General features: G+C 57.0%; 2 protein-coding genes across 2 annotated transcripts; both read left to right on the top strand.

The window, feature by feature from the left end:
* Positions 1 to 2439: 2439 nt before the first annotated feature.
* Positions 2440 to 7034, top strand: SCRT1 (scratch family transcriptional repressor 1). Its single transcript, XM_087706575.1, has 2 exons — positions 2440 to 2647; positions 3923 to 7034. The coding sequence occupies exons 1-2, from the start codon at positions 2533 to 2535 to the stop codon at positions 4729 to 4731; spliced, it is 924 nt and encodes a 307-aa protein (XP_087562701.1). The 5' UTR covers positions 2440 to 2532; the 3' UTR covers positions 4732 to 7034.
* Positions 7035 to 17869: 10835 nt separating this feature from the next.
* On the top strand, positions 17870 to 26314 carry LOC106545562 (cytochrome P450 11B, mitochondrial). The gene is made up of 8 exons (XM_087706571.1): positions 17870 to 18050; positions 18398 to 18597; positions 20399 to 20602; positions 21504 to 21658; positions 22929 to 23095; positions 24543 to 24621; positions 25406 to 25597; positions 26185 to 26314. Exons 1-8 carry the CDS (start codon positions 17986 to 17988, stop codon positions 26296 to 26298), a joined length of 1176 nt encoding a protein of 391 aa, XP_087562697.1. The 5' UTR covers positions 17870 to 17985; the 3' UTR covers positions 26299 to 26314.
* Positions 26315 to 26589: the final 275 nt, after the last annotated feature.

Raw genomic sequence — 26589 nt, 5'->3', positions numbered from 1 at the left:
TTTTGAGTTGCGGTGACCACAAGTCCATTAAGGGCAGCTCGAAGGTTTCACTTCCTCTGTTCACACACGCAGAGCGCAGGCACAAGCCACGAGTAAGCCCTAGTTTCAGAGGGAGGGTGCCAGGAGCTACACCTCACTTGGGTCCGATGAAACAATGAACCTGTTTCCTTCTGTCCACGGTTCTTGCAACTCAAGTGATTTCTGAATTCACAGGTGGGGTTTTTCATTCCATCCCTCCCTTCCCACCCCGCCCCCACCCCGATCATAGGAAGACCTCAGATGCGGAGTGAAAAGACAAACCGGCCCCGTCTACCAGAAATGAGGGTTTAGGAGTAATTTTATTCAACCTGTAAGTTTATACTCTGCTTCTAAAATCAAAATTAATCATAATGTACAAAGTTAGAAAATTATCAGTAAGAAAACCTAAAATATAATCAAAGTATAAAAACAGCAGCTTAAAGCTAGCGTAGATACAAAATCGGACTAGTTATATAGTTTTTAAAAACCCCAGGTGTTTAATATCAGCCAAAAGTAGAAATGAAAACAACCGAGAACTAGAGAGAGAAGTTATAATAAGTGGTATTAAAATACTGAAACGGCAGATCCGAAGCCATGAAAACAGGGGACAGTGTCGGGGGTTCAAGAGTCTCGCGGTGCCTCCAAAGGGCCAGAGATGAGCAGACTGGGGGCCGCTGAACGAACTGACCTCCGGGAGGGTCTGATCCGGGTCTTGAAAAGTTTGCTCAAGACAAACCTGGCATCTGGGGCGGGGCTCACAAGCGCCAAGGCCGGGTGGAAGAAACACGCTGCCTGAGAAAACGTTTGCTGCCACTTCCTGGAACTTGCCGGTGAGACGTGGCGTGGCCTCCGGAGGAGATCCGGGGACTTGGCTGCAACGGTGGGCTCTAAACGCGCGAGGTTTGACACTTTCCTGACTGCTCTCTGCCCCCCCCCCACCTCGGTTACTGACAGCCTCCGGCGCCCGCCCTTGCCCGATCCACAGGCGCTTCTGCCCCTGCTCCGCGAATCCCCCACCCGCTTCCCTTTGCACAAAAGAATAAAGGCCCGCTGTACTCTCACCTCATTAAAAACCGAGGGCTGCGCTCCTTTTATCTCATCCCGGAGCCCACAGGTCCTCCCGACGCTCCGTCCAATAAATCATTGCCCGGGTGTCGAAGGGGGGGGAGGAGAGATCACAAAGATCGCCCCACTTCGTTAGCCAGGACTGGTGGAGCGGAGCCCGTGGGCTGTGGAATCAGGCAAAACTTCCTTCTCTTGAAAGCTGCAAACGCGGGAGAATCCAAGATTTCCCCCCCCCCATAAGACGCGGGGGGGGAGACCTAATATTTTGCGCCTCCTCCTCCTCCGCCCCCTCCCACTCGCCTGTTGTCCTTCGCATTTCCCTGGCCAGCTGAAAAGCAAGAGGCGAGAGGAGGTTTCCGAAAAGATCGGGGCAGGAGGCGACTCACAACAGCATCACAAATCATTCCGTCTCAGCGCTGCTCCCGGGAGATTTTTTTTTTTTTTTGATGGATTAAATTAAGCGCTTCCATTTCCGTCCACCACCTGATCGCTGCATTATAAATCCGAACAGCTGATCCGCGAACCTTCAGAAATCCCGGCGCCTGCAAAGCGGAGGCTGCGGCAAGGAAGGCTGGGAGCTGTCCAGTGCTGAATGAGGAACCCCCAGCCAGCCAGCAATAACCGCCCCCCCGCCCCCCCCGGCTCCCGCCACCGCCGCCGCCGCAGCCCCGAAGCGGAACGACCGTGCCAATCGCAGCGCACACACAGGCTGGGAGGCGCGCGCATTCCCGACCCGAGCAGCGGCTGCCGCACTGGAGGAGAGGACCGGCGGTGGGGGGGCGGACCGGCGAAGGACACCGAGCCCAGCCAAGCCGCAGCAGCAGCAACCGCAGCCGTCGCCGGCCGGGCTGGAGGGGCGCGCGGGCGCGGAGAGCGGCCGGCCGGGCGAGCCAGCGAGCGCGCCACCGGCTGGGCATCGAGCGAAGCGGGCGCAGGGCCGGTCAGGAGCTGTCCAGGTGCTGACTCCGCCGGCCGCCTCTTATGAACCAGCGCGGCGTCGGCCGTGATCTCTCGAACTCCTGGGGGGCTCCAGAGGCGAGCTGGAGGGCAAGCGAGCGGCCTGCCGGAGAGGCGCAGCCTTGCCTCGCACAAAAGCCGCCGCCGCCGCCGCGGAAAGGAGGACCGGCGCGGCGCAACCGCCCAGGCTGGAGACCTCCGCGGCCGGCGCCGCTCCCTTCAGGCCTTCGGAAGCAGGAGGCGAAGCAGCCGCAGCGGCGGCAGCCCACAAAGCCATAGTCCCCGCGGTCGGCGACGGCCATCCCCGGCGTCCCCCCGCCTCCCTCCGTCGCGGCGGGCTCGTTCTTCTGCCTTTCCTCTGACCCCCCCCCTCCCCTCCCTTTCTTTTCGCTGGTCTTTTGATCGCCTCCCCCCTGCCCGCCCCCCCCCCCGCCCGGAGCCCATCGGCGGAAGCTGAGGGAGCCTTCTCACATTCCGGGGGAGTCCAGAACCATGCCCAGATCCTTCCTGGTGAAAAAGGTCAAACTTGACGATTTCCCCTCGGCGGACCTCGAGAATTCCTACAGCAGATCGCGGACCGACTTCAACTCCCGGATCCATGACAAGGGTGAGGAGGGGGACGGCGCGGGTGGGCGAGGAGGAGGAGGAGGAGGAGGAGGGGGGAGTCGGCCTCGATATGGGCCGAGAGGGGGGGCGAGGGCGGGTGGTCGATTTCCCTGCGCCCGGCTCGGAACTCCGAGCCAGCAGGCCGCGAGCACCCTGGCGCGAGCTAGGCAGGGCGCGCGGGGGCACCGGGCGAAGGAGCGCCGCCTTCCTATTCTGGAATGCGAGAGCCATATTGAGCGGCTCTGCGCCTGCCTGCCTGCCTCGCTGGCGGCGGCGGCGGCGGCGGCGTTGACTCGGCGCCTTTGGATGGAACGCAACCCGGCTAAAATTAGAGCTTGCGGGAAGGAGGCGGGGGGGGGGGCGGGGGGCGGCAGGCGGGCCTATTCCGGGGGATCCGGCTGGGCGAGAGGTGGGAGCGCGGGAGGGGCGAGGAGGGGTGCGGGCGGTGGGAGGCATTTCGCCGCAGTGGCGCCTGCCTTGCCAGCGGGGCCTTTTGTCTCTCGCGCGGCGAGTCCAAGGGCAAGCGCGCGGCTGCCTCCGACGGGCCGCTCCCCTGGGGCGCGCACTTGGGGAGGCCTGCCCATCCCCCGTGCCCGGAGGCCCCCCACCTCGCAGTCCGAGCGGACGATGCCCGCCCTCCGGCCCAGGGAAGCCCCCTTCCCGCTTTTGTTCGGGACAACGCGGCTGCAGCGCGTTGCATAATCGTCAGCATTTAGCTGAAGTGGCGGGGGGGGGAGGGTGATTAGCTTCCGCAACGCTGCAGCCCCCCCCCCCCAATGCCTTGGGCCTCCTTCAGAGTTGACCTTGAGGGGAGGGTGGGGGGGGAAGAGGATGCCTCTCTCCTCTTCCTCGGCCTACCCGCCCAAGGGACAGAGGCTCCCCCCTCCCGCCCCTCCCCCTCCCCCTCCGCGCCACTATCCGGTCCCCCGGCCGTTTTCTGGCCCAGCAGCCGCAGGTGAACGGGAAACCCCTCTAAGGACGGAGCCGGGAGCCGGAGCCTGGGGGAGCACTGCGGCTATCGGCGGGACGGCCGGTTGGGCGGGCTGAAGAGGGATGCGGGGCACAAGGGCCATTGCCTCTTGTTGCCTCCACTAAGCGGGGAGCCGCGAAAGCATCTCTGATGTGCATCTCTGCCGTCCTTGTCAGGAGCCTAATGGTCTCTCCCTCCTGCCTTTCCTCCCCGGGCCTCCCTCCCCCCTGTCTCTTGCCCGTCCTCCCTCCCTCCACCCCCACCCCTCCTGGCTTCCGCTGGCTTCCCCCTCCCTCCCTCTCGCAGGTGGCTATATCAGCGACTACATCGCGCCGTCTTCGGTGTACGAGGGGGAGGGCGAGAACGGCCTCAAGGTGCCCCCGCCGACGGCTGTCATCTACCCGGGGACTCACGGCGACTCGGACCAGGCCGACAGCCCGCACTCGGCCTTGGCCGGGGGCTACATCAACGGCGACGCGGCGGTGAGCGAGGGCTATGCGGTCGACGCCTTCTTCATCACCGACGGGCGCTCGCGCCGCAAGGCGGCGGTGGTGGGCGGCGGCGGCGGCGGCGGGGCCGGGGGCGCGGGCTCCCGCCTGGGCCAGCCCCCTCCCGTCAGCGGGCAGCCCCCGGCCCCGCCGCCCCCGCCGCAGCAGCGGCACACCTGCAGCGAGTGCGGCAAGACCTACGCCACCTCGTCCAACCTGAGCCGCCACAAGCAGACCCACCGCAGCCTGGACAGCAAGATGGCCAAGAAGTGCCCGACGTGCGGCAAGGTGTACGTCTCCATGCCGGCCATGGCTATGCACCTGCTGACGCACGACCTGAAGCACAAGTGCGAGGTGTGCGGGAAGGCCTTCAGCCGGCCGTGGCTGCTGCAGGGCCACATGCGCTCCCACACGGGGGAGAAGCCCTTCGGCTGCGCGCACTGCGGAAAGGCCTTCGCCGACCGCTCCAACCTGCGCGCCCACATGCAGACTCACTCGGCCTTCAAGCACTTCCGCTGCAAACGCTGCAGCAAGACCTTCGCCCTCAAGTCCTACCTGAACAAGCACTACGAGTCGGCCTGCTTCAAGGGCGCCGTCCCGCCGCCGCTCAGCCCGCTGGAGGCCTGACAGAGCACAGCACGGCGGCGCCCCCCTCTTCCTCCTCCTCCTCCTCCTCAGGCTGTCCCCTCCCCCTCCCCGCCCCTCCAGGAAAGCGGGTGGAGGCCAGGGGCGGGGCGAAACGCCCAGCGCCTCACCTGGACAGGTAACCCCCTCCCAGCCGCAGCCTCCCGGCCGCGCTCGCCCCCCTCCCTTTGCTGCTCCCGCGGAACGACGGGACCGACGCCTCCGCCCTCCCGGAGCCCCCCCCCTCTTTGCACTCGACGAGGGGTCGGCTGGTTTCCTTCCACGAAGCCGCCGAATTTCTATTTTCCTAAATGTTTACGTTACCTTATATTTTGATTTCGCTGTTTTAAGAGAAAAACAAGGACGGGAAAGGTAGAGAGGTATGTATTTAACACGGAGGCGGTCTTATTTATTTATTTATTTATTTATTTATTTATTCATTTGCTTCCTTAACGAATGTATTCATTTCTTTACCTGTTGGTTTATTGCGCGGGGCAGCGCCCCCTCCCTCCACGTTGCACTTTTGTGTTGGTTTTTTAATTATTTTGTTGTTTTTAAAGCCGAGCCGACGATTTTGCACCGCTGTTGACTTCCAATCCGTACGTTTGTTGCCAAGACTTCTTTACTATGCCAAAGTCTACGTCACTTTTTGAAAGGGGGGGGGGACGAGGAATCCAGGACTGGCCGTTCTTTTCTTTTTGTTTCTCCTTCTTTTGGTTTTTGCTTTCTCCCCTCCCCCCTTTTCCAGGTCGGGGCGAGGGTGGGGGGGCAACGATCGCCATCCTTTCTAACGCAGGATTTTTTGCATGCAAGAAGAAATGTACTTAAATCTATGCCAATTTGATGATGCTTTTTAAAATTATTATTATGATGATGGATTTTCATTTGTAACACTTTACATCACTTTGTTTTCCTTTGCCAAACTTTTAGATAATAATAGTCTATTTGAGGGCAATATTCTCCTACTGAACTAATAGAAGCAATAATTAACGTAATGCATGTTATTTTTAAGACAATAGTACTACTGAGGAATCAGGTAACTTTTAATCCAACTTCTTAATAGCAACGGATATCAGGGACTTTGCCAGTGTAGTGAACTCGAGTTAATGAGGCGAACCTTCCTCCTTCTCTTCTCTTCTTCTCTTGTCTTTTAATGAATGCACACTGCCTGCCTTCTTCGACTTTCTTCCGAGTAGCTTAGTCAAGTCTCCGGGCCTGTAGCGCTTGCCTGGCCGGAGAAATACGAGCAACACCCCGCCCGAATCCCCCCCCCCGCTCCTCTGCCTCCCTGCGGGGCCTATGCCCTACTCCGACTCCGTGGCTTTCAGGCTTTGCCAGCCCCGTCCTCTGCCTCCGGGGGGGGGGGAGGGAAAGGGGGCGTGGGATGCAGCCCAGCAGGGGTGGAGAAGCCTCTTCCCCGTCTCCCCCCCTTCTTTCCTTCCAGGGTCTCCCCCAGCGCCAGAGCCTGCACCGAACAGGTGCCTTCCGCCCCATCGGTGGAGAGACACCGTAGCAGGGATGACTTTCCTGGTCTCCCCAGGGTCAGGTCTGCCTCCCGGTCAGCTGCCGGGTCGCTGATGGCTCCGGCTGGTCCCCCCCCCCTCCCCTCAAGGCTTGGCCCTCTGGCACGGCCGCCTCTTCCGATCCTCCCGTTTCCCCGCAGGAACCTTCCGCCCACGTCACGGGCCTGCGGGGAAAGGGAGACTTCTAGAGACATTGCCTTCCGTTACGAACATTAAGCCCCCTTCCCGAAAGCCACGAGGACCCCCCCCCTTCTCTCCCACTCTAAGCACTACTTCCCCTGTAGGTCTTTCCATTTTATGAATAACTTAAGAAAAATAAACAGCACAAAAGAATAAAAAAATACCTTAATAGAAATCAGGTAGAAGGAACTTGTATTAGCTAGCACCTCCTGTTTTTGTACTTAAGATAATTAACGATGCTACTAGAACAATGACTTCTAATACTAATATTGCTATTAATACTCCCTCTTGCTGACTTATAAAAAGGGAACCGACGCGGATGCTTTGTAAATACCGTTTGGAAATTTACATGAATTTTTACAAGCTGTTAAAAGAGTTCTGGGCCTGTTTGTGGGGGGGTGGGAAGCAAAAAGCAAAAACCGAGACTCTTCCCGGGGAGAAAAGACGGACTGTCCGAGCGGAGAGCAATGGCCAGGATGCCAGAGAGGATGTTTGAGGCAGACGCTGAGCGGTGGACCAGTAAAGCACAATTCGCACACCGTGTCCTGCAGCATTTCACAATAATAAGAAGCATAATAAAAAAGAGAGGATACTCTTGTAGTAGACCGGCGTGGCGCCTTCTTCCTCCGCGCGAGCGAGCGAGGGGGAGGGGGGCTTGCTCTCTGCACATGCTCCGAGCCTCGTCAAGCTTGGGCCGGCCTCGAAGCGGGCTCTTTCCCCGGCTCGCCCTTCTTTCTCTTTTCGGTCGTCCAGCCGTCCACGCTCACCGTCGAGGAACGTCTGAGGGCCGCGGCTAGGAAAGCGGTTGGTCCGAACCAGCTGCGACGTCCCTCTGGCCGCCTCCCTGGCCCTGAGGCGCTGCAGCTCACCAGAGTGCTCCGTGGATCTTGGGCGTCCGCTGTCACCCGGCCGACCTCTGAGCCCCGAAGCCTGCTCTTTCCCCTCCATTACCCTGCAGGGAATGCCAAAGATGCGCTGGTCCCAGGAGTTCTGCCTCCCCTCCCCACATGCCAGGAGCGCATCGAGGAAAAGCCCCCTTGTGGACCCGAGCTGGTTGGGGCAGCGGAGGGCATTGGCAACGCCTGGAGGCAACTTCTGTCCCACTGATTAATTGTTCTCCCTGTCAGGAAATTCCTCCTCAGTCCTAAATTGCTTCTCTCCTTGGTCAATTTCCACCCATTGCTTCTTGTTCTGCCCTCAGGTGCTTTGGAGACTCTTCCACCAAAGGCCTATGAAGAGGCCAAGTTGGGTTACGCTTAAGCCTGGCCCTTCCCAGCTGAAGGTCCCCACACCCTTCAGACCCGCATCTGCAAAGCCGCAGTGCCGGGCTCCGCAATCCTTCCTCGGGGCGTTTTGTAGGGACAGCTTATTATTTCGGTCACGTCTGCTTCCAGGTTTCGCCGGCCAACTTTTCGGCGGTGGCCCCAATGCGCTCGGGCCGATCGCTCAAGGGAAGGAGGGCCTTTTTCTCGGGGCTGGAGGGCCGCCGGGCGAAACAAGGGGGGCCCTTTCTTCTGAAGTCGAAAAGCGCGGCGGATTTACTGCAACGGCCGGGATTCAGAAGGTCCCGGAGTCCAGGCTGGGCTTTTGGCTCCGCCAACACGCGACCTGGGTTGGGGCGAGGAGGCGAGTTGGGCGTCTGCTATGAGGCCGGGGCAAACAGTGGCGTTTCTAGCGCGCGGAGGTCACCTCGCTCAATGTGGGCCCCGAGGCTGTGACGGCCGAAGAGGCCCCGCGCGCTCTCAGGCCAGAGCTGGCCCGGGGCGCTTCTCCACATCAACCACCGGGCAAGCCTGGGGGAGCGAGGGGAAGCGAGGAGCGACTGAGATGCTGCTGGTTCTTGGGGGGGGGGAAGGGGGGCGTATTCTAAGGCACCGGGCAGGGCGAAGCGCAGGGAAGCCCCAAAGGCGCTCCTGATGCCGGGCGGGAGGGGACAAGCTGCTGCCTCCGCTCCCCGCCTGCCCGCTGACTCAGGCAGAGGCGGAGGAGGGTCAGCTCAGGTCAGGCTGCCGCAGCGGGGGCGGGCCGGGCTCTTCCCGCCCCCGCCGCACTCCGCTGCCCCTACAGGACAGTTGCACCGCAGACACCGGGAAGAGAGCGCGGGAGAGAGGATGGGACGGATCCCTTTGGCTGCGGTGGGCGCGCGTGCCGTGCGTGCGTGTAGCGAGCAGAGATGCGGACGGGGATGTCACGTGCTCAAACCCCCCCACCCCCCCAAAAAAACAAACCCCAGCAAACAATACTTTAAAGAAGGGAGCCCCTCCCGCTCCTCCTTGGAAGGAAAGGCGAACCACCTTCCTCCCCTTGGCCGTGCTGGAATTGGAGGGGCTCCGGCCTCGGAAGTGACACGAATAGAGCCTCTCGGGGGATCCCTCTGCCGTTGCCTTCGACCCGGCCAGGAAAGGCGCGTAGCCTTTACCTGCCAGGAAATAGCCAGAGAAACGCCCGAAGAGCCCGAACAGCCAGGGCGTCCCTCTTACTGCTTTCGTCAGCGGTTCCGAGCGGGGGAGGGGGAGGTCTGCAAAGGGGCGCTCCTGTCCTCCCCCCGCCGGAGAGCAAAGAGGGAGGAGGCTGCATTTCCCCCCTCGGAAGCATTTCCCATGGTGCACAGCTAGGCTCGGCGGCGTTGATGAGGGCCTCTCTACCTACACAGGACCCTCCTGGAGCGATTTCGGCGTTACCTGAGCAGGCCGTTGAGTCCCTCCTTCCTTCGGGGCTCCGCCTGCGTCTGCCCCGCTTCGGGGAGGGCCCCGGGAAGTCACCCGCTCTCCCCAGATTAGTTCGCCCATCAAGGTGAGATCCTGCAGCCCAGGTGCTTCGTGGAAGAAGAGCGGGGGCTCCGGCAGCCTAGGCAGGGCGGGAGGAACCACCGGTCCGAGGGGCCCCGTGCGGCTGCCTGCCGAAGGGCCCGGCGCGCGCCTGCAAATCGGCTCCCCCTCCCTCACCCAGGCGCCTCCGGTTCTCTAGCGGGGTGGCGCTGCGGGGCCGAGACCACCTGTGGCGGAGCCCCCCCCTTCAGCCCCGCCCGCCCAGACTTGCAGGGAAGGAGCGGAGGTCGGGCTGGCCGATTCCGGGAGGAACCCTTCTGCGGTTCTCAAGGCGGCCTGGGGCGTTTGGTGGGCTCTTCTACTCGTGGGGAGAAGCGGCGTGGAAAAATTCCTCCCCCGGGCAGAGTTTTAGCTCCGAGCGGATGGGTTCGGCTGCCCCGGCAGGGACCGGAGGGGTTAGTGGGCGGAGAACCCTCGGCGCCTTCGCTGACCGCCGCCCCCCCGCGCCACTCCGTTGACAACCGGACTTTTCCCACGGAAGAAACGGGCGGCGCTCCTTCAAGGTCATTGCTGCGGGGCCGCTATTCCCAGACGGGCCGCTAGGTGGAGCAGCGCGCCATGTCCCTGGCTTTCGGGCGCTGCGGCTGAGCCGGGAAGCAGAGCCGGAGCCGCGCCGGCGGCTCCTTTCCCACCGGTGGCCTTAATTTCGGAGGAGCCTCCCGGCTCTTCCGCAGCAGAGTAAGCGCTGCAGTGAGGAGTCTTCAGCGAGCAGGGCCCGTGCCTGGGAGCGCCCCAACGGGAGCCACTCTGGCGATCACGCGGAGCCACAAATAGGGTCCTTCAAAAGAGTTTAAAGAGGCCGATCTGTACCTGGCCAATCAGCCTCCGTCCCTCCCCTGACTTGGCCTGAGTGGCGCTTGGGGTGCTGGAACCTCTGGCAGGGAGGGAGGAGGAGAATCCGGCCACACACACCCAGCATCAAGTGGAATGCTTTAAGGCCCGCAGATGAAACACGTGAAGCAACAATAAAAATGCAACAAAGGCCGATCAAAGAACAGGGCCGACTTTCTTCCTTGGGGAGTCCAAGGACAGGGGGTGTGCATGCAGGGAACCCTCCCCTGGACAGTCCTTTTCTCCAGCCTGGTTCTTCAGCCATACTGGCTGGGAAGCATAGGCACTGGAGTCCCAACTCCTCTGGCAGGCAGGCAGGCGGGTCAGTGGAGGGAGCCATGGGGAGTCTGAGCCCGTGGCGGGTGGGGGTAGGTGGCCGAAGGGAAACCGGATCTGGAGGGTTCATCTCATGGTTCCAATTCATCTGGCTCTTCCTCCTCTCTCCACCTTCAGAAAGACTTTTTCCCCAAGTGGCAGATCTTGAAAGCAAAGGCTTTTGTCAGGTGGCAAATAGCAATAGCAATAGCAGTTAGACTTATCTACCGCTTCATAGGGCTTCCAGCCCTCTCTAAGCGGTTTACAGAGTCAGCATGTTGCCCCAACAACAATCCGGGTCCTCATTTCACCCACCTCGGAAGGATGGAAGGCTGAGTCAACCTTGAGCCTGGTGAGATTTGAACAGCCGAACTGCAGAACTGTAGTCAGCTGAAGTAGCCTAGGCTGCTGGCTCAGGGACCCTAGCAAAGGCTGGGCCCCCACCTGGCCGCCTCCCAGGAGGGTCTCTGGGGCTCCTGTAGGAGGCTTTGCATGGTTAACATGTTAACATGTTTATTCATATGATATTCATATGTTAATATGCAATATTGGAGCATTAGGGCCCCTTGACATTATTAGCACCCCAGGCGAGTGTAGGATTAGCACCTCAATCCAAAGGAAAGGGGGCAAGTGAGCGATCTGGAAAAAAGACAAAGCCAAGAGAAACACCAGGATCAGCTACTACAAGGCACCTCCAATAGAGTGGAGTGGAGGAGGAGTGGGAGTCGGATGAAGAGAGTAGGATGGAATAGAACGAATAATAGAGTAGGGTGAAGGAGGATGCAATGCAGAATACAGTAGAATAGAGTAGGAGTAGGTTGGAATGGAATAGAATAAGAATAGAATAGAAGAATATATAATACAATAGAATGCAGAATAGAATTCAGGAGAGGAGAGCGGGAGGGGGGGGCCTTCCTCCTGACGCAGAGCAGCTACAGAAGTTTTTCCATTGGAAGAAAACAGTGGAACCACTGAAGGTTGAATCTGGACGGCCCAGAGTGGGGATTGGTCCTTTATCCGCTGCTTGCAAAGGTCTTCTCTTCCTAAAACGGAGCAGGGAGGAGCTGAGATTTCTCTGTTGTCACCCGAGGGCCCCTTTCCAAGGCCTTTCCGACCCATCCATCACCCGCACAGGCTATTTCCAACCTCCTTATCGGGGGCTCCATCTGTCCCAGGCTCCTCTGGCGCCTTCGGCTCCCCGCCGGACAAGGCCATGACGTCCCCAAAGCTCAAGGGTGGCACAGGCTGCATCCCCGCCTCCCGCCGCTTCCCCAGAGAGCATCCAGACGGTCCCCTCCCACTGTAAGCAGGCCTCCTGTTGGGCCACCGATGGCTAGCATGGAGTTGGCCCTGGGCCATAAATGCTCCTGAGGGGCTGAGCACGGGGGAGGGGGCTCCCCGACTTGCAAGGCATGAGGCCTCCCTCACTGGTTGTTAAGACTTGTGAAGAGGACGCAGCGTGCCTCCAAGGGCTGGGCCACACTTCAGTCAAGGTGGGGGCTCCAGCCTTAAGATCAAAGTGCTTTTCATGTTTGCCCTGTCAATCAAAGAGAGGAGGGCTTAACTGGACGGCTGTGGCTACCATATGGAAGCTTTTGACCCCTTCCCACCGATACCCCAGGCAATTCAGGACTGTCTCTCTAGTGAAGAGAAGGACCAGGGGAAACAGGGTAGCATCTTCCAATATTTGAGGGGCTGCCCCAGAGAGGAGAAAGGGGTGAAGCTATTCTCCAAAGCACCCGAAGGCAGGACGGGAAGCAACGGATGGAAACTAATCCAGGAGAGAAACAATCTGGAATTAAGGTGAAAATTCCTGACAGTCGGAACAATTAACCGGTGGAACAACTTGCCCCCAGAGGTTGTGAATGCGCCAACACTGGAGGTTTTCAAGAAGAGATTGGACACAGGGACTTGTTTGAAATGATATAAGGGTCTCCTGCTTGAGCAGGGGGTTGGACTAGAAGACCTCCAAGGTCCCTTCCAGCTCTGTTATTCTGTTAATTCCCGGCTTCTTTCACGCTTGAGATAGGACTTGGCCCTCCACCCCCCACTGCCCTTCAGTGCCCCATTGACTCTCAGGGATCCGGCCCCACTCTCCGCCCTGCATCTATTCCTGCTATTCCCAGGTGAGGGGCTGTGAGACCCCTGGCTGGGGTGGCTCCTGCTGCCCATCATTCCCAGCCCCTGGGAGGGGGCAGAGAACCCCCTACAAGTGTCTGCTGTGCCTTGGCATGGGGCTCTCCCCCTCCCCTTCTGCACGTCCAAGGTGCCCCCACAGCCAGGGCTGAGCTGGGATTCGGTTCAGCCCAGCCTGCCGTGGGAGAAGCCGAGAAGGGGGAGAAGAAGGGAATCCTCTACTTAGGACCACAATTGAGACCCACATTTCTGTTGCTAAGGGAGACAGTTGTTAAGTGAGTTTTTCCTCATTTTCCTCACCACAATTGTTAAGTGAATCACCGCAGTTGATAAGTTGGTCACAGGGTCGTTAAGTGAATCGGGCTTCCCCATTGACTTGGCTTGTCAGAAGGTGGGCAAAAGAGACCCCGTGAGCCCAGGGGGCTACAACCGTCATCAGTCCATGCCAGTTGCCGAGCGTCCAACTTCGGATCAGGTGACCAAGGGGAAGCTGCAAGGGTCGTTGTAAGTGGGCAAAACAGTCATAAGGCCCTTTTCTAGCACTGCTGCAACTTCAAGTGCTCATTAAACAAACGGTTGTAAGTCGAGGGTTACTTTTAAATAAAAGAGCTGCCTCCCCTCCGTTCAGTCTCTGAAATTTGCCCAGTGCTCAACTTCTGCTCTGAATGTGGGGGTGGGAGAGGGGGGTCTCCTGGGGAAGGTGACCATCCCTGAAGCAGAGAGATCCCCCCCTCCTCCCTCTCGGGCTCCCAGGTGTTCAATCTTGGGGAGAGGGGGGGAAGCAGGGAAAGGAAGGGGGGAGGCGGCAAACTCCTTTCCCCCTGGGGTCTCTTGGCCTTAAACTCTTCACAGGAAGCCCCTCCGCCCCTCCAGGCTCAGGCACCGCTTCAAAGGGACCCACCGCTTCCCTCTTCCAAGAATCCCCACCTCCCGGCCTTGCCCTCCTGGCCTCTGTGGTATTTTTAGCGGAGGGAGAAGTTCAGAGGCAAAAGGGCTCCCGCCCACGTCCTTTGGAGCTCCCAGCCTTTGCCTCCCGGACACGGTGGGGCCTCTGCCACGCACAGGGCAGCCCACTGAAGCGGAGGGGGCCATCGGCCCATGGGACCCCCTCCCTCTGCCAAATGCGTGCTGGTCCCTCTCCTACCTTTTCGGTCCTTGGAAGCTGGCAGGAACCCCCCCAGCAGCCGCCTCTCCCATCCTTGGCAACTTGAAGATGGGTGGACTTCAACTCCCAGGATTCCCCAGCCAGAATTCTCTGGGAGTTGAAGCCCACCCATCTTCACGGTTCAGGAACATGGGTTTAAAGTAGCAGCCCTTTCGGGCACCAGAATTGGGACCGGTTCAGTGGAGAGATCTTTTCCCACCGACCGGAGGGGCCTTGGTCTCCCCGGCTGCTTGCATCTCGCAGATGGAGCCGGGCTTATTTGCAGGGATCAGTTTCTGGGATGCCACGTCCTAGGGGTGGGGGACCCCTGATTTAAAACACCAAAGGAATGCCGGGGTTCAATCCTTGTGAAATGTGGGTGGCTGTGGCTGCCATATGGGAGTTTTTGACCCCTTCCCACAGGTACCCCAGGCAATTCAGGAACTCGTGAAGTCCAGTCTAGGGAAGAGAAGGACCAGGGGAAACAGGGTAGCATCTTCCAATATTTGAGGGGCTGCCACAGAGAGGAGAAAGGGGTGAAGCTATTCTCCAAAGCACCCAAAGGCAGGACGGGAAGCGACGGATGGAAACTAATCCAGGAGAGAAAAAACCTGGAATTAAGGTGAAAATTCCTGACAGTTGGAACAATTAACCAGTGGAACAACTTGCCCCCAGAGGTTGTGAACGCCAACACTGGAGGTTTTCAAGAAGAGAGTGGACACAGGGACCTGTTTGAAATGATATAAGGGTCTCCTGCTTGAGCAGGGGGTTGGACTAGAAGACCTCCAAGGTCCCTTCCAGCTCTGTTATTCTGTTAATTCCCAGCTTCTTACATTCTTGATTGTCTATTTGATAACAGTATACCTTTATATAATCACAAATTCCAATATGAATTTTTTTTTACCAACCATTTATATTTGTATGTCACTATTTTCAATTATGCATAATTCCACCAATCAACTATTGGGTATTCTTATGTTCATTGTTGTCCTTGTACATCACACATTCAAACAGAGATCTTATTCCTTCATTTTTCAACACAATATTCTAAATAGTCGCTACATATATATGTACCAATTTTTAATTATTCCCTTATTAGAATTATTTATCAACAACAAGATATCATTGTAATATGTCCTTAACGTTATACATCACCAATCCTCTATCAAGTATACATAAAATTCTTTAGCTGTGCTATGCAGGCCTGCTCATCATCTGCTGATCTTCTGCCATTCCTCTGTGGCTCTTCTGGCTCCTGTTAATTCTGGCCCCTTTGGAACGAACTCCCCGTGGAGATTCGGACCCTCACCTCTCTCCCTGCTTTCCGAAAAGCCGTTAAAACCTGGCTGTGTCGGCAGGCCTGGGGTTGATGAGCTCCCCTCCCCTCTCGACAGGTGTGGTTGTTGGTCATTTTAATATGTGTATTTTGTACTTGTATGTTTCCCCTTCCCGTTTAAGTTGTTCGCCGCCCTGAGTCCCTTTTAGGGCAGTGTTTCTCAACCTTGGCAACTTGAAGATGTCCGGACTTCAACTCCCAGAATTCCCCAGCCAGCATTCGCTGGCTGGGGAATTCTGGGAGTTGAAGTCCCGACATCTTCAAGTTACCAAGGTTGAGAAACACTGTTTTAGGGAATAGGGCGGCATATAAATAAAACAAAACTTAAACTTAAACTTCTCCTCCGACATGCCAGTGGAGACGCCTTGAGGGACTCCTGGTCCCTTTCCACTCCTTCCCCTGGGCCCAGAGCCCTCACCCCCTGCCTGGCTCTGGAGGGGCAGGTGAGAGGAAGCTTCAACAGCAGCAGCAGCAGCAGGGGAAGGATCTGGGCAGGCCACGCCTGGCTCCCCCACCCTCCCTGCTGGGACGGCTGTCCTTGGGCGAGGGGTGTGGGGTGGGGGCGGGGGACGTCCACTGGCATAAAAGAGCCCTCCTTGGCTGCCTCTCCGGGAGAGCCCAGAGCGCAGGAGATGGGGGCATGCAGCCGGCTGAGGCCCCGCTCTGCTGGCCCCGGCCTTTCCCGGGCCCTCTCCCTGGCCCCCGCTGCGGTGGCTAAGCTGAGCCCCACCAAGGTGCAGCCCTTCGAGGCCATCCCACGCAACGGGCGCAGCGCCTGGCTCAACCTCTTCCAGTTCTGGAGGACCAACGCTTTCCAGAACCTCCATCGCGTCATGGACAGGAACTTCCAGCACCTGGGGCCCATCTACAGGTGAGTCTCTCCTTCCCCTGGAAAGGGGTCAGGTGGATCCCACTGCGGGCTTTCAGGGGTGGGTGGGTCACCTGAGGGGGCTTGGAAGGAAGGTCCTCATGAGGTCAGCTAACCCCGAGTCAGTGTGCTTAGCAATAGCAGTTAGACTTATATACCGCTTCACAGGGCTTTCAGCCCTCTCTAAGCGGTTTACAGAATCAGCATATTGCCCCCAACAATCTGGGTCCTCATTTTACCCACCTCGGAAGGATGGAAGGCTGAGTCAACCCTGAGCCTGGTGAGATTTGAACAGCCGAACTGCAGAGCTGCAGTCAGCTGAAGTAGCCTGCAGTGCTGAATTTAACCACTGCACCACCTCGGCATGTGTGATTGTGTGTGTGTGAGAGAGAGGGGCGGAAGAGAGGGAGAGAAAGGGAGAGGGAGGGAAAGAGATAAAGAAAAAGAAAAAGAGGGGGAGGGGGAGGGAGAGAAAGAAGAGAGAAAGAAAGAGGGGGAGAGAGAGAGAGAGAGAGAGTGAGAGCCAATCTGTGATGCTCTCTGAGGTTGGGGTTTGTTTTCTTGCAGACGTTTCATGACCCAGCTAAGTAACATCATCAGTACTAGAAGATGCAACCCTCCTCCCTGCTAGCACTGATGATGTTACCTACCTGGGTCGTGAAACGCCTGCAAGCAACCCCCCCCCCAGCTGAAAGAGCCCCAAAGAAGATTTCAACCCTGAGCTGCAAAGATTTTCCCTTATTAGAGAGACATTCGGATCCCAGACTGACCTCCTTCGCTTTTAGGGTTGTTACATGTTATTTCACAACCCTCCCAAAAGCAAATCCCTCCCCCAGAACGACCCCTCGGAGACCACCTCACTTCAGAAATCCCCCCCACCCCCAGATACAGTGAATGTCTCTAGAGTTTCTCAACCTTGGCAACTTTAAGTTCTGTGGGCTTCAACTCCCCTTGACCTCAACTCAAGTTGCCAAGGTTGAGAAACACAGTTTTAATGCCTTGCAAGCATTCGGAGGAACTCGCTGCGAGGGCACAAAATAGCACACACACACACACACACACACACACACATGCAAACGCACTGTGACGGTGCCCAGAAGAATGAAGGGAGAGTCGCTGGTTCTGAAAGAGGAAAAACTGTTTGGGGGAAGGAGGCTAGGCCGAACCCTTCCTGGCGGTGACGGGTGTCCTAGAGCAGAACGTAGGAAGGGGCCCTGAAGATGGGGGGCACTTCGACTCCCAGAATCCCCCCCAGCCAGCCAGCAAAGGGCAGAGAAGAACAGGGGATGATTGGAGGCTATGGAAAGTTCCTATAGGACAATGTTTCTCAACCTTGACAACTTGAAGTCCTGTGGACTTCAACTCCCAGAATCCCCCAGCCAGCATAGCTGGCTGGGGAATTCTGGGAGTTGAAGTCCACAGGACTTCAAGTTGCCAAGGTTGAGAAACACTGTCCTATAGGATGAACGTAGGAAGGATGCTTTGCACAAGCTGGATCTGCCTAGTTTAATGAAACGAAGGACCAGGGGAGAACAGGGGAGCATCTCCCAATATTGAGGGGCTGCCCCAAAGGAGAGGGGCTCAACCTGTTCTCCAAAGCCCCCCGAGGGCAGGACAAGAAGCGACGGATGGAAACTCATCAAGGAGAGAAGCGACCTGGAATTGAGGAGAGACTTCCTGGCAATTAAGGTTTAGGTTTATTAGATTTATATGCCGCCCTTCTCCCAAGGACTCAGGGCGGCGTACAACATTAAAAGAAACACATCATACAAAAGTTTAAAAAAATATATTAAATAGAATATCCCAAACCCAATTAAAATTGACAATGACATTTTTTTAAAATGATCCTTCCTTCCTTCCTTCCTTCCTTTCCCTCCCTCCCTCCCTTCTCCCTCTCCCTCTTTCTCCTTCCCCCTCCCCCTCCTTCCAGGCTCTCTGCTCTCGTCCCAGGAGCGCAGAGCAGGTGGGCAGTTCTCTCTGTGACCGGATTCTGTTGCTTTGGCAGGGAGACGGTGGGCAGCCATGACAGCGTCAATGTCTTCCTACCGCAAGATGCCGCCCAGCTCTTCCAGACGGAGGGGATTTTCCCACGCCGGATGGGCATAGATTCGTGGCTAGCCCACCGCAGCCTAAGGAACCACAAATGTGGCGTCTTCCTACTGTAAGTTAGGGTGCCGCATTCAGATGATGTCACTGCAGGGCGTCTCCTCCCAAAGAGAGGCCTCACTGACCCTCTCCGGCCACCAGGACAGCCGCTGTGCCGGCCAGGAGCCCCGGCAGAGGAGGGAAGGCTTTTGCTCGGGGAAGGAAGGTGCCCCTCCTGCTTTGAAGCCGGACAGTCCTGCTCCAAGGAATTGTCCCAATGGGCAGATTTGAGGGAAGCCTCCAAGAGGTCAACCTCCTTGGTGGGATGTTTCCAGGAGGAGATGGAGGACCCCCAACCGCAGAGGGGCAGGGAGGTCTTGCATGGAGCCAGGCCTCACCTGTGGGGGTGACCTTATCTTGCAGGAACGGGGAAGAGTGGCGCTCCGACCGGCTCATCCTCAACAAGGAAGTGATCAGCCCTGCCGGCACCCGCAAGTTCCTGCCCTTCCTGAACACGGTGGCTGAGGACTTTGTGGCCTTCATGCACCGGCAGGTCCGGAAGAACAGCCGAGGGTCTCTGACCGTTGATCTCTACCACGACCTCTTCCGCTTCACGCTGGAAGGTACAGGCAGGCCTCCCAAGAGGGCCCCGTCCCAGCAGGGCCTCACTCCCTTCTGCATGCGCCCCGCTGCGCCTCACCCTTGGGGACATCTCTGTTGAGGCCTGGGAGCTCTTCTTCTCCTGGCTCCCTCTGAAAGCCAGGCGGGCCTCCTTCCTCAGGCGGGCTATGTGTTACTTGGAAGGGGCAGGGAAAAGGACCCCAAGGGGCCCCTCCAGCAGGGGGAGGGTCCAAAGCTGATGGAGAAACAGGCAGTCACGAGAACAGAGAGGCTTCTACTTCACCCACTGAGGGCCAAAGCTGGCAGGATCATCTCTGTACACGGGGCCATTGACGTAACCCTCGCAGGGCATGCTGGACCCGTCTGCACAAATGGCAGCCCAAGGGCCGACATGCCGCCCCCTACCACTGGGGTGGAACCTGGAAGACAAGGTGCACTATTAGCGGTGTCCCTCCCTGGTTTACCAGGATGTCTGCGGTGGAACTGGGCGCGCACGCGGGGTGTGCATACATCCGAGGACCTAACCCAGGCGGGTAGAACTGACTTACTGTCACGTTCCGGGATTCAGGAGCGGCTGACAGCTACTTAACCAATTCATTTAAACCTCCCACAGTTGCATTCAACTAACCAGCTGGTTAGCCTTAACCTTGTGACTCAGCCAGTAGCTCAGCCTTGCAAGGGAAGCCTTGGCTCAGGGCAGGTGTGTCCAACTGTGGCAACTTTTAAGACCTGTGGACTTCAACTCCCAGAAGGTCCCAGCCCATTGTGCTGCCTATGGAAGGGCCCCTTTGCCAAAGGTGTCTGTCTGTCTGTCGGCCCCATGTTGCATTTCCCTTCAGGACAAGGGTGTCCAATCTTGGCAACTTTTAACGCCCAGAATTTTCTAGCCAGCCAGCTTTCCAACCAAAGTCCATTTAGGTTAGGGAAGAAACAGGGGCAAAATTCTGACGTAATTTAAATGAGGTTAGATCTGACTGTCTGTCAGGTTTCTGAAAGATGCCCTAATTAATTCATGAACCTTGAGCCAAGTTTCAAAAGAAAACCAGTCATTTATTAGGAACACCATTTCAACACTACTCCATTGCAGTCAGGTCTGACCTCACGTAAATGATGGCTGAACTTTGTTTCTTCCCTCTCCTCAGTCTGTGTCACAAATCACATTCTCTAACGAGGTGCATGCCTCCCAAGCCTGCTGTAGTAATCTGAGGTAGGCATGGAATGCGCTCCCCCCCTCCTTTCCTCACCATGGCAACTTTACGAGTTGACATGTAGTCTTTGGGGTGTCCCAAGGAGTCCATAAGTCTAAAGCAGGGAAGTCCAACTTTGCAACTTTAAGACGTGTGGACTTCAACTCCCAGAACTCTCCAGTCAGTTTAGTTGCCTAGGGAATTCTGGGAGCTGGAGTCCACAAGTCTTAAAAGTGGCTGAGGCTGGACAGCCCTGGTTTTACAAGTTTCAGAGGATTGTGCGAATCCAGAAAACCCAGTTAACTCAGTTGCTAAGTTAAACCCCGGTCCTAATCTCCAAGGCTAACTAGCCATTTCAGGAGCATGAAGTGGAAGTTGAACCCTATCTGGAGAACCTCAAAGTGGAGGCGGCTGATGGATGAATCGGCCGGTGACACACCTGTCCAGGTATCGGCCATCCTTCTGATCTCCTCTTGTAGGAGAATTCCAGAAGGGACCAAATGGCCCAAATAAGCCTCCTAGACCTGGACTGTGGCGGGTGGGTGATTTCCCTCCTTTCTCTGGCTGGGCCCTGCGGCTTGACCTTCTCCTCTCCCCCGTGACCCTTCACCAACAGCCAGCAGCTACGCCTTGTATGGGGAGCGCCTGGGCCTCCTGGAGGAAAGTCCCAAGCCCGAGTCCCAGGAGTTCATCAACGCCGTGGAGACCATGCTGCAGACCACGCTGCCTCTGCTCTTCACCCCCCCAGGCGTGATGCGTTGGGTGAACAACCGGCTCTGGCAGGAGCACCTGAAGGCCTGGGACACCATCTTCAACCATGGTCAGCCTGGGAGGAGCCGGGCAGGGGGGGTTGCGGGGGTGCAGATCACTTCCAACTGGGGAGGGGGGGCAGAGGCCTGAAGGGGAACTGCAAAGTGGGTTGGGAGAGAGAGAGAGAGAGATAACACAATGGGGTGGGGTCTGGGGTTGGTTAAAGGTCATTCTCTGAGAACTTCAGGGACAGCATCTGTCCTTCCAGAGCCAGGCCCTTCGCAGCTGCCCTCAGGCCCCCTAGATATCTCTCCGCCTCCTGTCCGGTGGGGAGGCGATGGGAGAAGGGCTCAGAAGGGAGGAAGCTGCTCCAGCACGACAGAGCCTCTTTCCACCCTGCCATTCTGGAAGCCCTCTTCCCACCCAGGAGAAGGATGGGTCGGACAAAGGAGAGTCTTTGCAGCTCAGGATTGAACGGAGTGGTCTCTCTGAGCTTGGTGGTTTTCTTGCAGACATTTCATGACCCAACTAGGTAGCGCCATCAGTCCTGGCAGGGAGTGGGGTTTTCAGGAGGGAGAAGGAGGAGGGGTTGGAAGGAAGGAAGGATGGGAAGGAAGAAAGAAAGGGGGAAAAAAAGAAAGAGAAAGAAGGAAGGACTGTGGGGTCCTTGGTGCTCTCTGAGCTTGGTGGTTTTCTTGCAGACATTTCATGAGCCAATAAGTAGCGCCATCAGTCCTGGCAGGGAGTGGGGTTTGCAGGGAGGAGGAGGAGGAGTTGGAAGGAAGGAAGGATGGGAAGAAAGAAAGAAAAAAGAAGGAAGGAAGGATGGACAGAGAGGCCCCTGATGTTCCGCGCGGCACCCCATTTCCATTCAGATTCCCTGTGTCCTGAGTGGTGGGGCCCACATGGAGCAGGGTCTCGGGGGGGGGGGGGGCTCACAGGGCTTCCCCTCCTTGGGTCGTCTCTTCCAGCTGACAAATGCATCCAGAACATCTACCAGGAGTTTTGCCTGGGGAAACCCCGCAAGTATTCGGGCATCATGGCAGAACTGCTGGTCCAGGCCGAGCTGCCTCTCGACTCCATCAAGGCCAACGTCACCGAGTTAACAGCCGGGGGTGTGGACACAGTGAGTGCGCCTCTGGGACACACCGGTTATCTCCAAGGGGGGAACAAGGATGCTGGTTGCACCATGGAACACACAGGCTACCCCTTGGCCCCTTGGCTCTGCGGGGGGGGGGGGAACCTCTAGGAATGGGGGGGGAGAGAGACCCCTGAGTTCCCCTGAGTTTTGTGGGAATCTTCCACACCATTCTTGGGCTGAACAACTTTTCTAGCAGCTGAGAACAATATTTGTGACGCAGCTTCTGTTGGTTGTAAGAAAAGTAGTAGCCACCAACTGCCCGTCTTTACACCGTTTGCAATGCCAGCCTTTTGAAGGTTCTAAGCCCCCAAGGCAAAGAAAGAGGGTGCCAAGAGCACAGAGGTTGCCAGGTGGCCCAGCAGCAACTTCTTGACGTTGGGCACAGAGGTTCCGGGCCACCTGGGACAGGTTCAGAGGCTCTTCTGACAGGCTGCTCGTCTGAACGGCTCTGGAGGGACAATGGGTCCCAGGATTAATCCTTCATTCAGGATACAATGAAAACATGACAGAAGAGAAGGAAGCACACACACACACACACACACACAGACACACACCCCAAGTTATTATATCCACAATGTAGATGGAGATGATGGCAGGGACGTCCTCAGAACTGGGGTGTCCAGATGAGCCCTGCAGGTAATCTCCTCTCTGGCCTTGTTCCTGCGGATATTCTGGGGACCCAGAGGACACACAGCGTAGGCAGCCTTGCACAATACGTTTAACAGTTTGCTTATCAGCACCGCAATCACAAAGAGCGGAACCCTTGCAGGTCAACTGTGTGTGTGTGGGGGGAATTGGCACGTCTTCCAGTGTCAGGCCTAATTTTATTCCATTTCATCCAGGCACAGAGAGGCAGGTCCAAATCAGTCTCCAGCTGTGGGTGATAACAGTGGCTCAAAAATTGAAAGGCGGGTCACTGCAGGAGAGTTGGTTGCTCGTGCGTGAGATTCTGAACAATTTCTCCCCCTCCTCTCTCCTTCCCTGCCTTCCTCTCCCCTGCCCCATCCATCCATCCATCCATCCATCCATCCATCCATCCATCCATCCACTCCCCTGCCCACCCCTCCTTTCCTCTGGCTTATCCATCCATCCATCCATCCATCCATCCATCCATCCATCCATCCATCCATCCATCCATCCATCCATCCACTCCCCTGCCCACCCCTCCTTTCCTCTGGCTTATCCATCCATCCATCCATCCATCCATCCATCCATCCACTCCCCCCTCCTGGCCCTCTCCCCGTCTCCCCCGCAGACGGCCATGCCTCTGCTCTTCACCCTCTTCGAGCTGGCCCGCAACCCCCAGGTGCAGGTGGCCATCCGGGAGGAGATCCGCGAAGCCCAGGTGCAGGGCTCCAAGGAGCTCTCCAAGGTGCTGAACGCCATGCCGCTGCTCAAGGGGGCCGTGAAGGAGACGCTGAGGTAAGGGGGAGCAGTGGGGGGGGGCTGGCTGACATGGGTGTCTGAGTGCCTGTGGGGAAGAGCCCTGGCTAAGGTGGTGGCCTAGAAACCAGGAGACTCTGAGTTCCAGTCCCGCCTTAGAAGCCACCTGGGTGAATTTGAGCAAATCATTACGGCAGTGTTTCTCAACCTTGGCAACTTGAAGATGTCCGGACTTCAACTCCCAGAATTCCCCAGCCAGCAAATGCTGGCTGGGGAATTCTGGGAGTTGAAGTCCGGACATCTTCAAGTTGCCAAGGTTGAGAAACACTGCATTAGGGGAGAGCGAGTTCTCGTCATGCCTTTAGGCATTAAAGCCTGCTGAATGACTTTGGCCTAGTATTCGCTCTGTTTCAGCCCAACCCACCTCACAGGGTTGTTGTGGGGAAAAGAAGGGGGGAAAAATAATATTGTATACTTTCACCATTTTAAATTATTTAAAGTACAAAATAGTAACCAGATACAAATCTACCGTATTTTTCAGAGTATAAGATACACCTTTCCCCCCACAAAAAAGAGAGTGAAAATCTGGGTGTGTCTTATACACTGAACACAGCATCTGTGGCCTCCCGAACCCCGCCCCCTTTGCAAAAAAACGGCTGTGCAGAGGGTTTGGGAGGCCTGCAAAGTGCTCCTGGGGGCTGGGGAGGGCAAAACCGGGCCGTGTTTTGTTCATTTTTGCCCCCCCCCAGCTCCCAGGAGCACTTTGCAGGCCTCTCAAATTCTCTGCATGCCCTGTTCTTCATGAAAAATGAGGCATGCAGAAGGTTTGGGAGGCCTCCAGAATGCAAAACCTTTTTTAAAAATTTATCTCTTCAAAATCTTGGTGCGTCTTATACTCTGAAAAATAGCAATTGCAATAGCAGTTAGACTTATATACCGCTTCATAGGGCTTTCAGCCCTCTCTAAGCGGTTTACAGAGTCAGCATATTGCCCCCAACAACAATCCGGGTCCTCATTTTACCCACCTCGGAAGGATGGAAGACTGAGTCAACCTTTGAGCCGGTGAGATTTGAACAGCCAAACTGCAGAACTTCAGTCAGCTGAAGTAGCCTGCAATGCTGCATTTAACCACTGCACCACCTCAGTAATATGGTAATAAGAACAACTAACCATGAGAACTGATCTCCCTTCCAAGCATGAAGCACTTTTGGATGCTCCCCTCAACTGCACGGCCCACATTTTTTCAGGAGTGGGTTGCTGGTCTCCTTTTCCTGCGGGGGGGGGGGGGGAGAGGGACTGGCCAAGGCCACCCAGCTGTCTCTATGCCTGAGGCCGAACTAGAATTCACAGCCTGCTGGTTTCTGGCCAGCTGCTTTTAACTCCAACATCCATCATCCGAGCTTTGAAACAACCAGGGAAAGAGACATGGGCTGCGGGGGAGCAGAGGGGAAGCAGCAGCCAGCCTTTTCTCCTCCCTCTCTTCCAGGCTCTACCCGGTGGGCATCACCATCCAGCGCTATCCTCTGCGAGACGTGGTGCTCCAGAATTATTGTGTGCCGGCTGGTGTAAGTGCTGTGTCCCCTCCCCCCACCCATCACAGGCCTCGCTTGGCCTGACGGGGGGCCAAACTGGAGGCCAGGATTTCCGGGGTTCAAACGCCTGTAAAAAACAGTTCTAGGGAGCAGGAGACCCCGTCAGCCCCCCCCATGCACCCCCTCTTATGACTCCCCATGGCCTTTTCATGGATGAGGCTTGGGGGAGGCCGGCTTCTCTTCAGGCTGCCCTTCTTCGCCCCTCCCTCTTCTGGTTAACAACAGTGACTGTAAATAGTCCTTGACTTACAACATTTCACTTAGTGACCATTCAAAGCTACAACAGCACTTTAAAAAGTGACTTAGGGCCATTTCCCACACTTGTGACCTCATCCCCATGGACACGTGATCAGATTTCAGACCCTTGGGAACGGACTCATATATGCGACCATTATAGTGGCCTGGGGTAATGCGACCCCCCTTTTCCTCACTTGTGACCGTTGCAGCATCAGACCCTTGGCAACTGGCTCATACTTACGACGGTCACGTGATCCCCGTTTGTGGCCTTCTGACAAGCCAAGTCCGTGGGGAAGCCAGACTTACTTAACAACCATATGACTCACTTAATTGCAATGATTCACTTAACAACTGTGGCAAGAAAGGTTGTAAGATAGGGCCAAACTCACTGAATAAATGTTTCGCTTAGCGACAGAGGTTTGGGGCTCAAGTGTGATGGTGGTGGGGAATTGGATCGATGGGGGCTGGGCTGTAACATGAGACCCTGCCCCTCAGGAGCCCCCCCCTCTCCTGCCCTCAGACTCTCTGCCAGGTGGCGCTGTACTCCATGGGACGGAGCCCGGCGGTGTTCAAGGACCCCGAGCAGTACCAGCCCTCCCGCTGGCTGGGCAAGGAGGACAACAGCTTCAAGGCCCTGGCCTTCGGCTTCGGCTCTCGCCAGTGCATCGGCCGGAGGCTGGCAGAGGCCGAAATGACCCTCTTCCTCATGCACGTGAGTGGGGAGGGGGAGGCGGGAGGGGGAGGCGGGGGGGCAGACAGTCACCTGCTCCGCCTAGGGGAGTCCTTGACTAGTGACCATTGGCAGTCACAACAGCCCTGAGAAAAGGAGGCCATTTCTCACACTTACAACCTCATCCCCATGGTCACAATTCAAGACGCTTGGCCACTGAGTCATATTGACGACGGTGGCCGTGTTCCGGGGTCACGTGATCCCCTTTTGTGACCTTCTGATGAGCAAAGTCAATGGAGAAGCTGGATTCGCTTAACGACCGGGTCACTAACTCCACCACTGCACTGATTCACTTCACAAACGTGGCAAAAAGGTGGTAAAGTGGAGCAAAACTCACTTAACTGACTTGCTTAGCGATGGAAATGTTGGTCAACCGTGGCGGTAATTCGAGGACTACCTGTAGGAGGAGGGCCAGGGTGGGTGCTTTGCTAGATGGCCAGCGAGCTGGCCGGGGATTATGGGAAGTGAAGCCCACTGAATGCAAAGGGGGAGGCCGGGAAGGACCCCGAGGGGGGGGAGGAGCCTTCCGGGGGCCTCTCCTCCTCATGGCCTTCACGGGGCTCTTCCAGATCTTGAAGAACTTCAAGATTGACACCGTCTCCAAGGAAGACCTCCACACCATCTACAGCTTCATCCTGAAGCCGGAGAAGCCGCCCAGGCTCACCTTCCGCCCCATTGACTAGAGGGCTCTCCGCGCGGAGTCATCCCGCCCACCGGCTCTGCCCTACAGTCTGCAGGCGGGGGGGAGGGGAAGGAGGAGAAGGGGCAGGACCAATTCTCAAAGACTTGGAAGCCTCCCAGTTTGCACAGCTGCCTCCTGACAGCAAACTCCACACTCCTTACTAGCACTGATGAGGTTACCTAGATGGGTCGTGAGACGCCTGCCAGAAAACCACCAAGCTCACAGAGAACCAAGGACCCCTCATGCCAACCCTGATTCTCCTTCATTGATCCAGTTTCCTCCCCCAGTTCCT

Source organism: Thamnophis sirtalis, unplaced genomic scaffold (genome assembly GCF_051295495.1).
Source record: "Thamnophis sirtalis isolate CommonGarterSnake01/CBP01778 unplaced genomic scaffold, rThaSir2_p1.2 scaffold_2, whole genome shotgun sequence".
NCBI classification, from domain to species: domain Eukaryota; kingdom Metazoa; phylum Chordata; class Lepidosauria; order Squamata; family Natricidae; genus Thamnophis; species Thamnophis sirtalis.
Note: the sequence above shows the minus strand (reverse complement) of the source record. Positions and strands in the feature narration are given on the sequence as shown.

What these genes read in the sequence shown, in the direction of transcription:
- SCRT1 (XM_087706575.1), top strand. Translation starts at nt 2,533, where the DNA reads ATGCCCAGATCCTTCCTGGTGAAAAAGGTCAAACTTGACGATTTCCCC. An exon ending in CTCCCGGATCCATGACAAGG is followed by an intron (nt 2,648 to 3,922) that starts GTGAGGAGGGGG and finishes TCCCTCTCGCAG; the next exon opens with GTGGCTATATCAGCGACTAC.
- LOC106545562 (XM_087706571.1), top strand. Translation starts at nt 17,986, where the DNA reads ATGGGCATAGATTCGTGGCTAGCCCACCGCAGCCTAAGGAACCACAAA. An exon ending in CTTCCGCTTCACGCTGGAAG is followed by an intron (nt 18,598 to 20,398) that starts GTACAGGCAGGC and finishes CTTCACCAACAG; the next exon opens with CCAGCAGCTACGCCTTGTAT. An exon ending in TGACCCTCTTCCTCATGCAC is followed by an intron (nt 25,598 to 26,184) that starts GTGAGTGGGGAG and finishes GGGCTCTTCCAG; the next exon opens with ATCTTGAAGAACTTCAAGAT.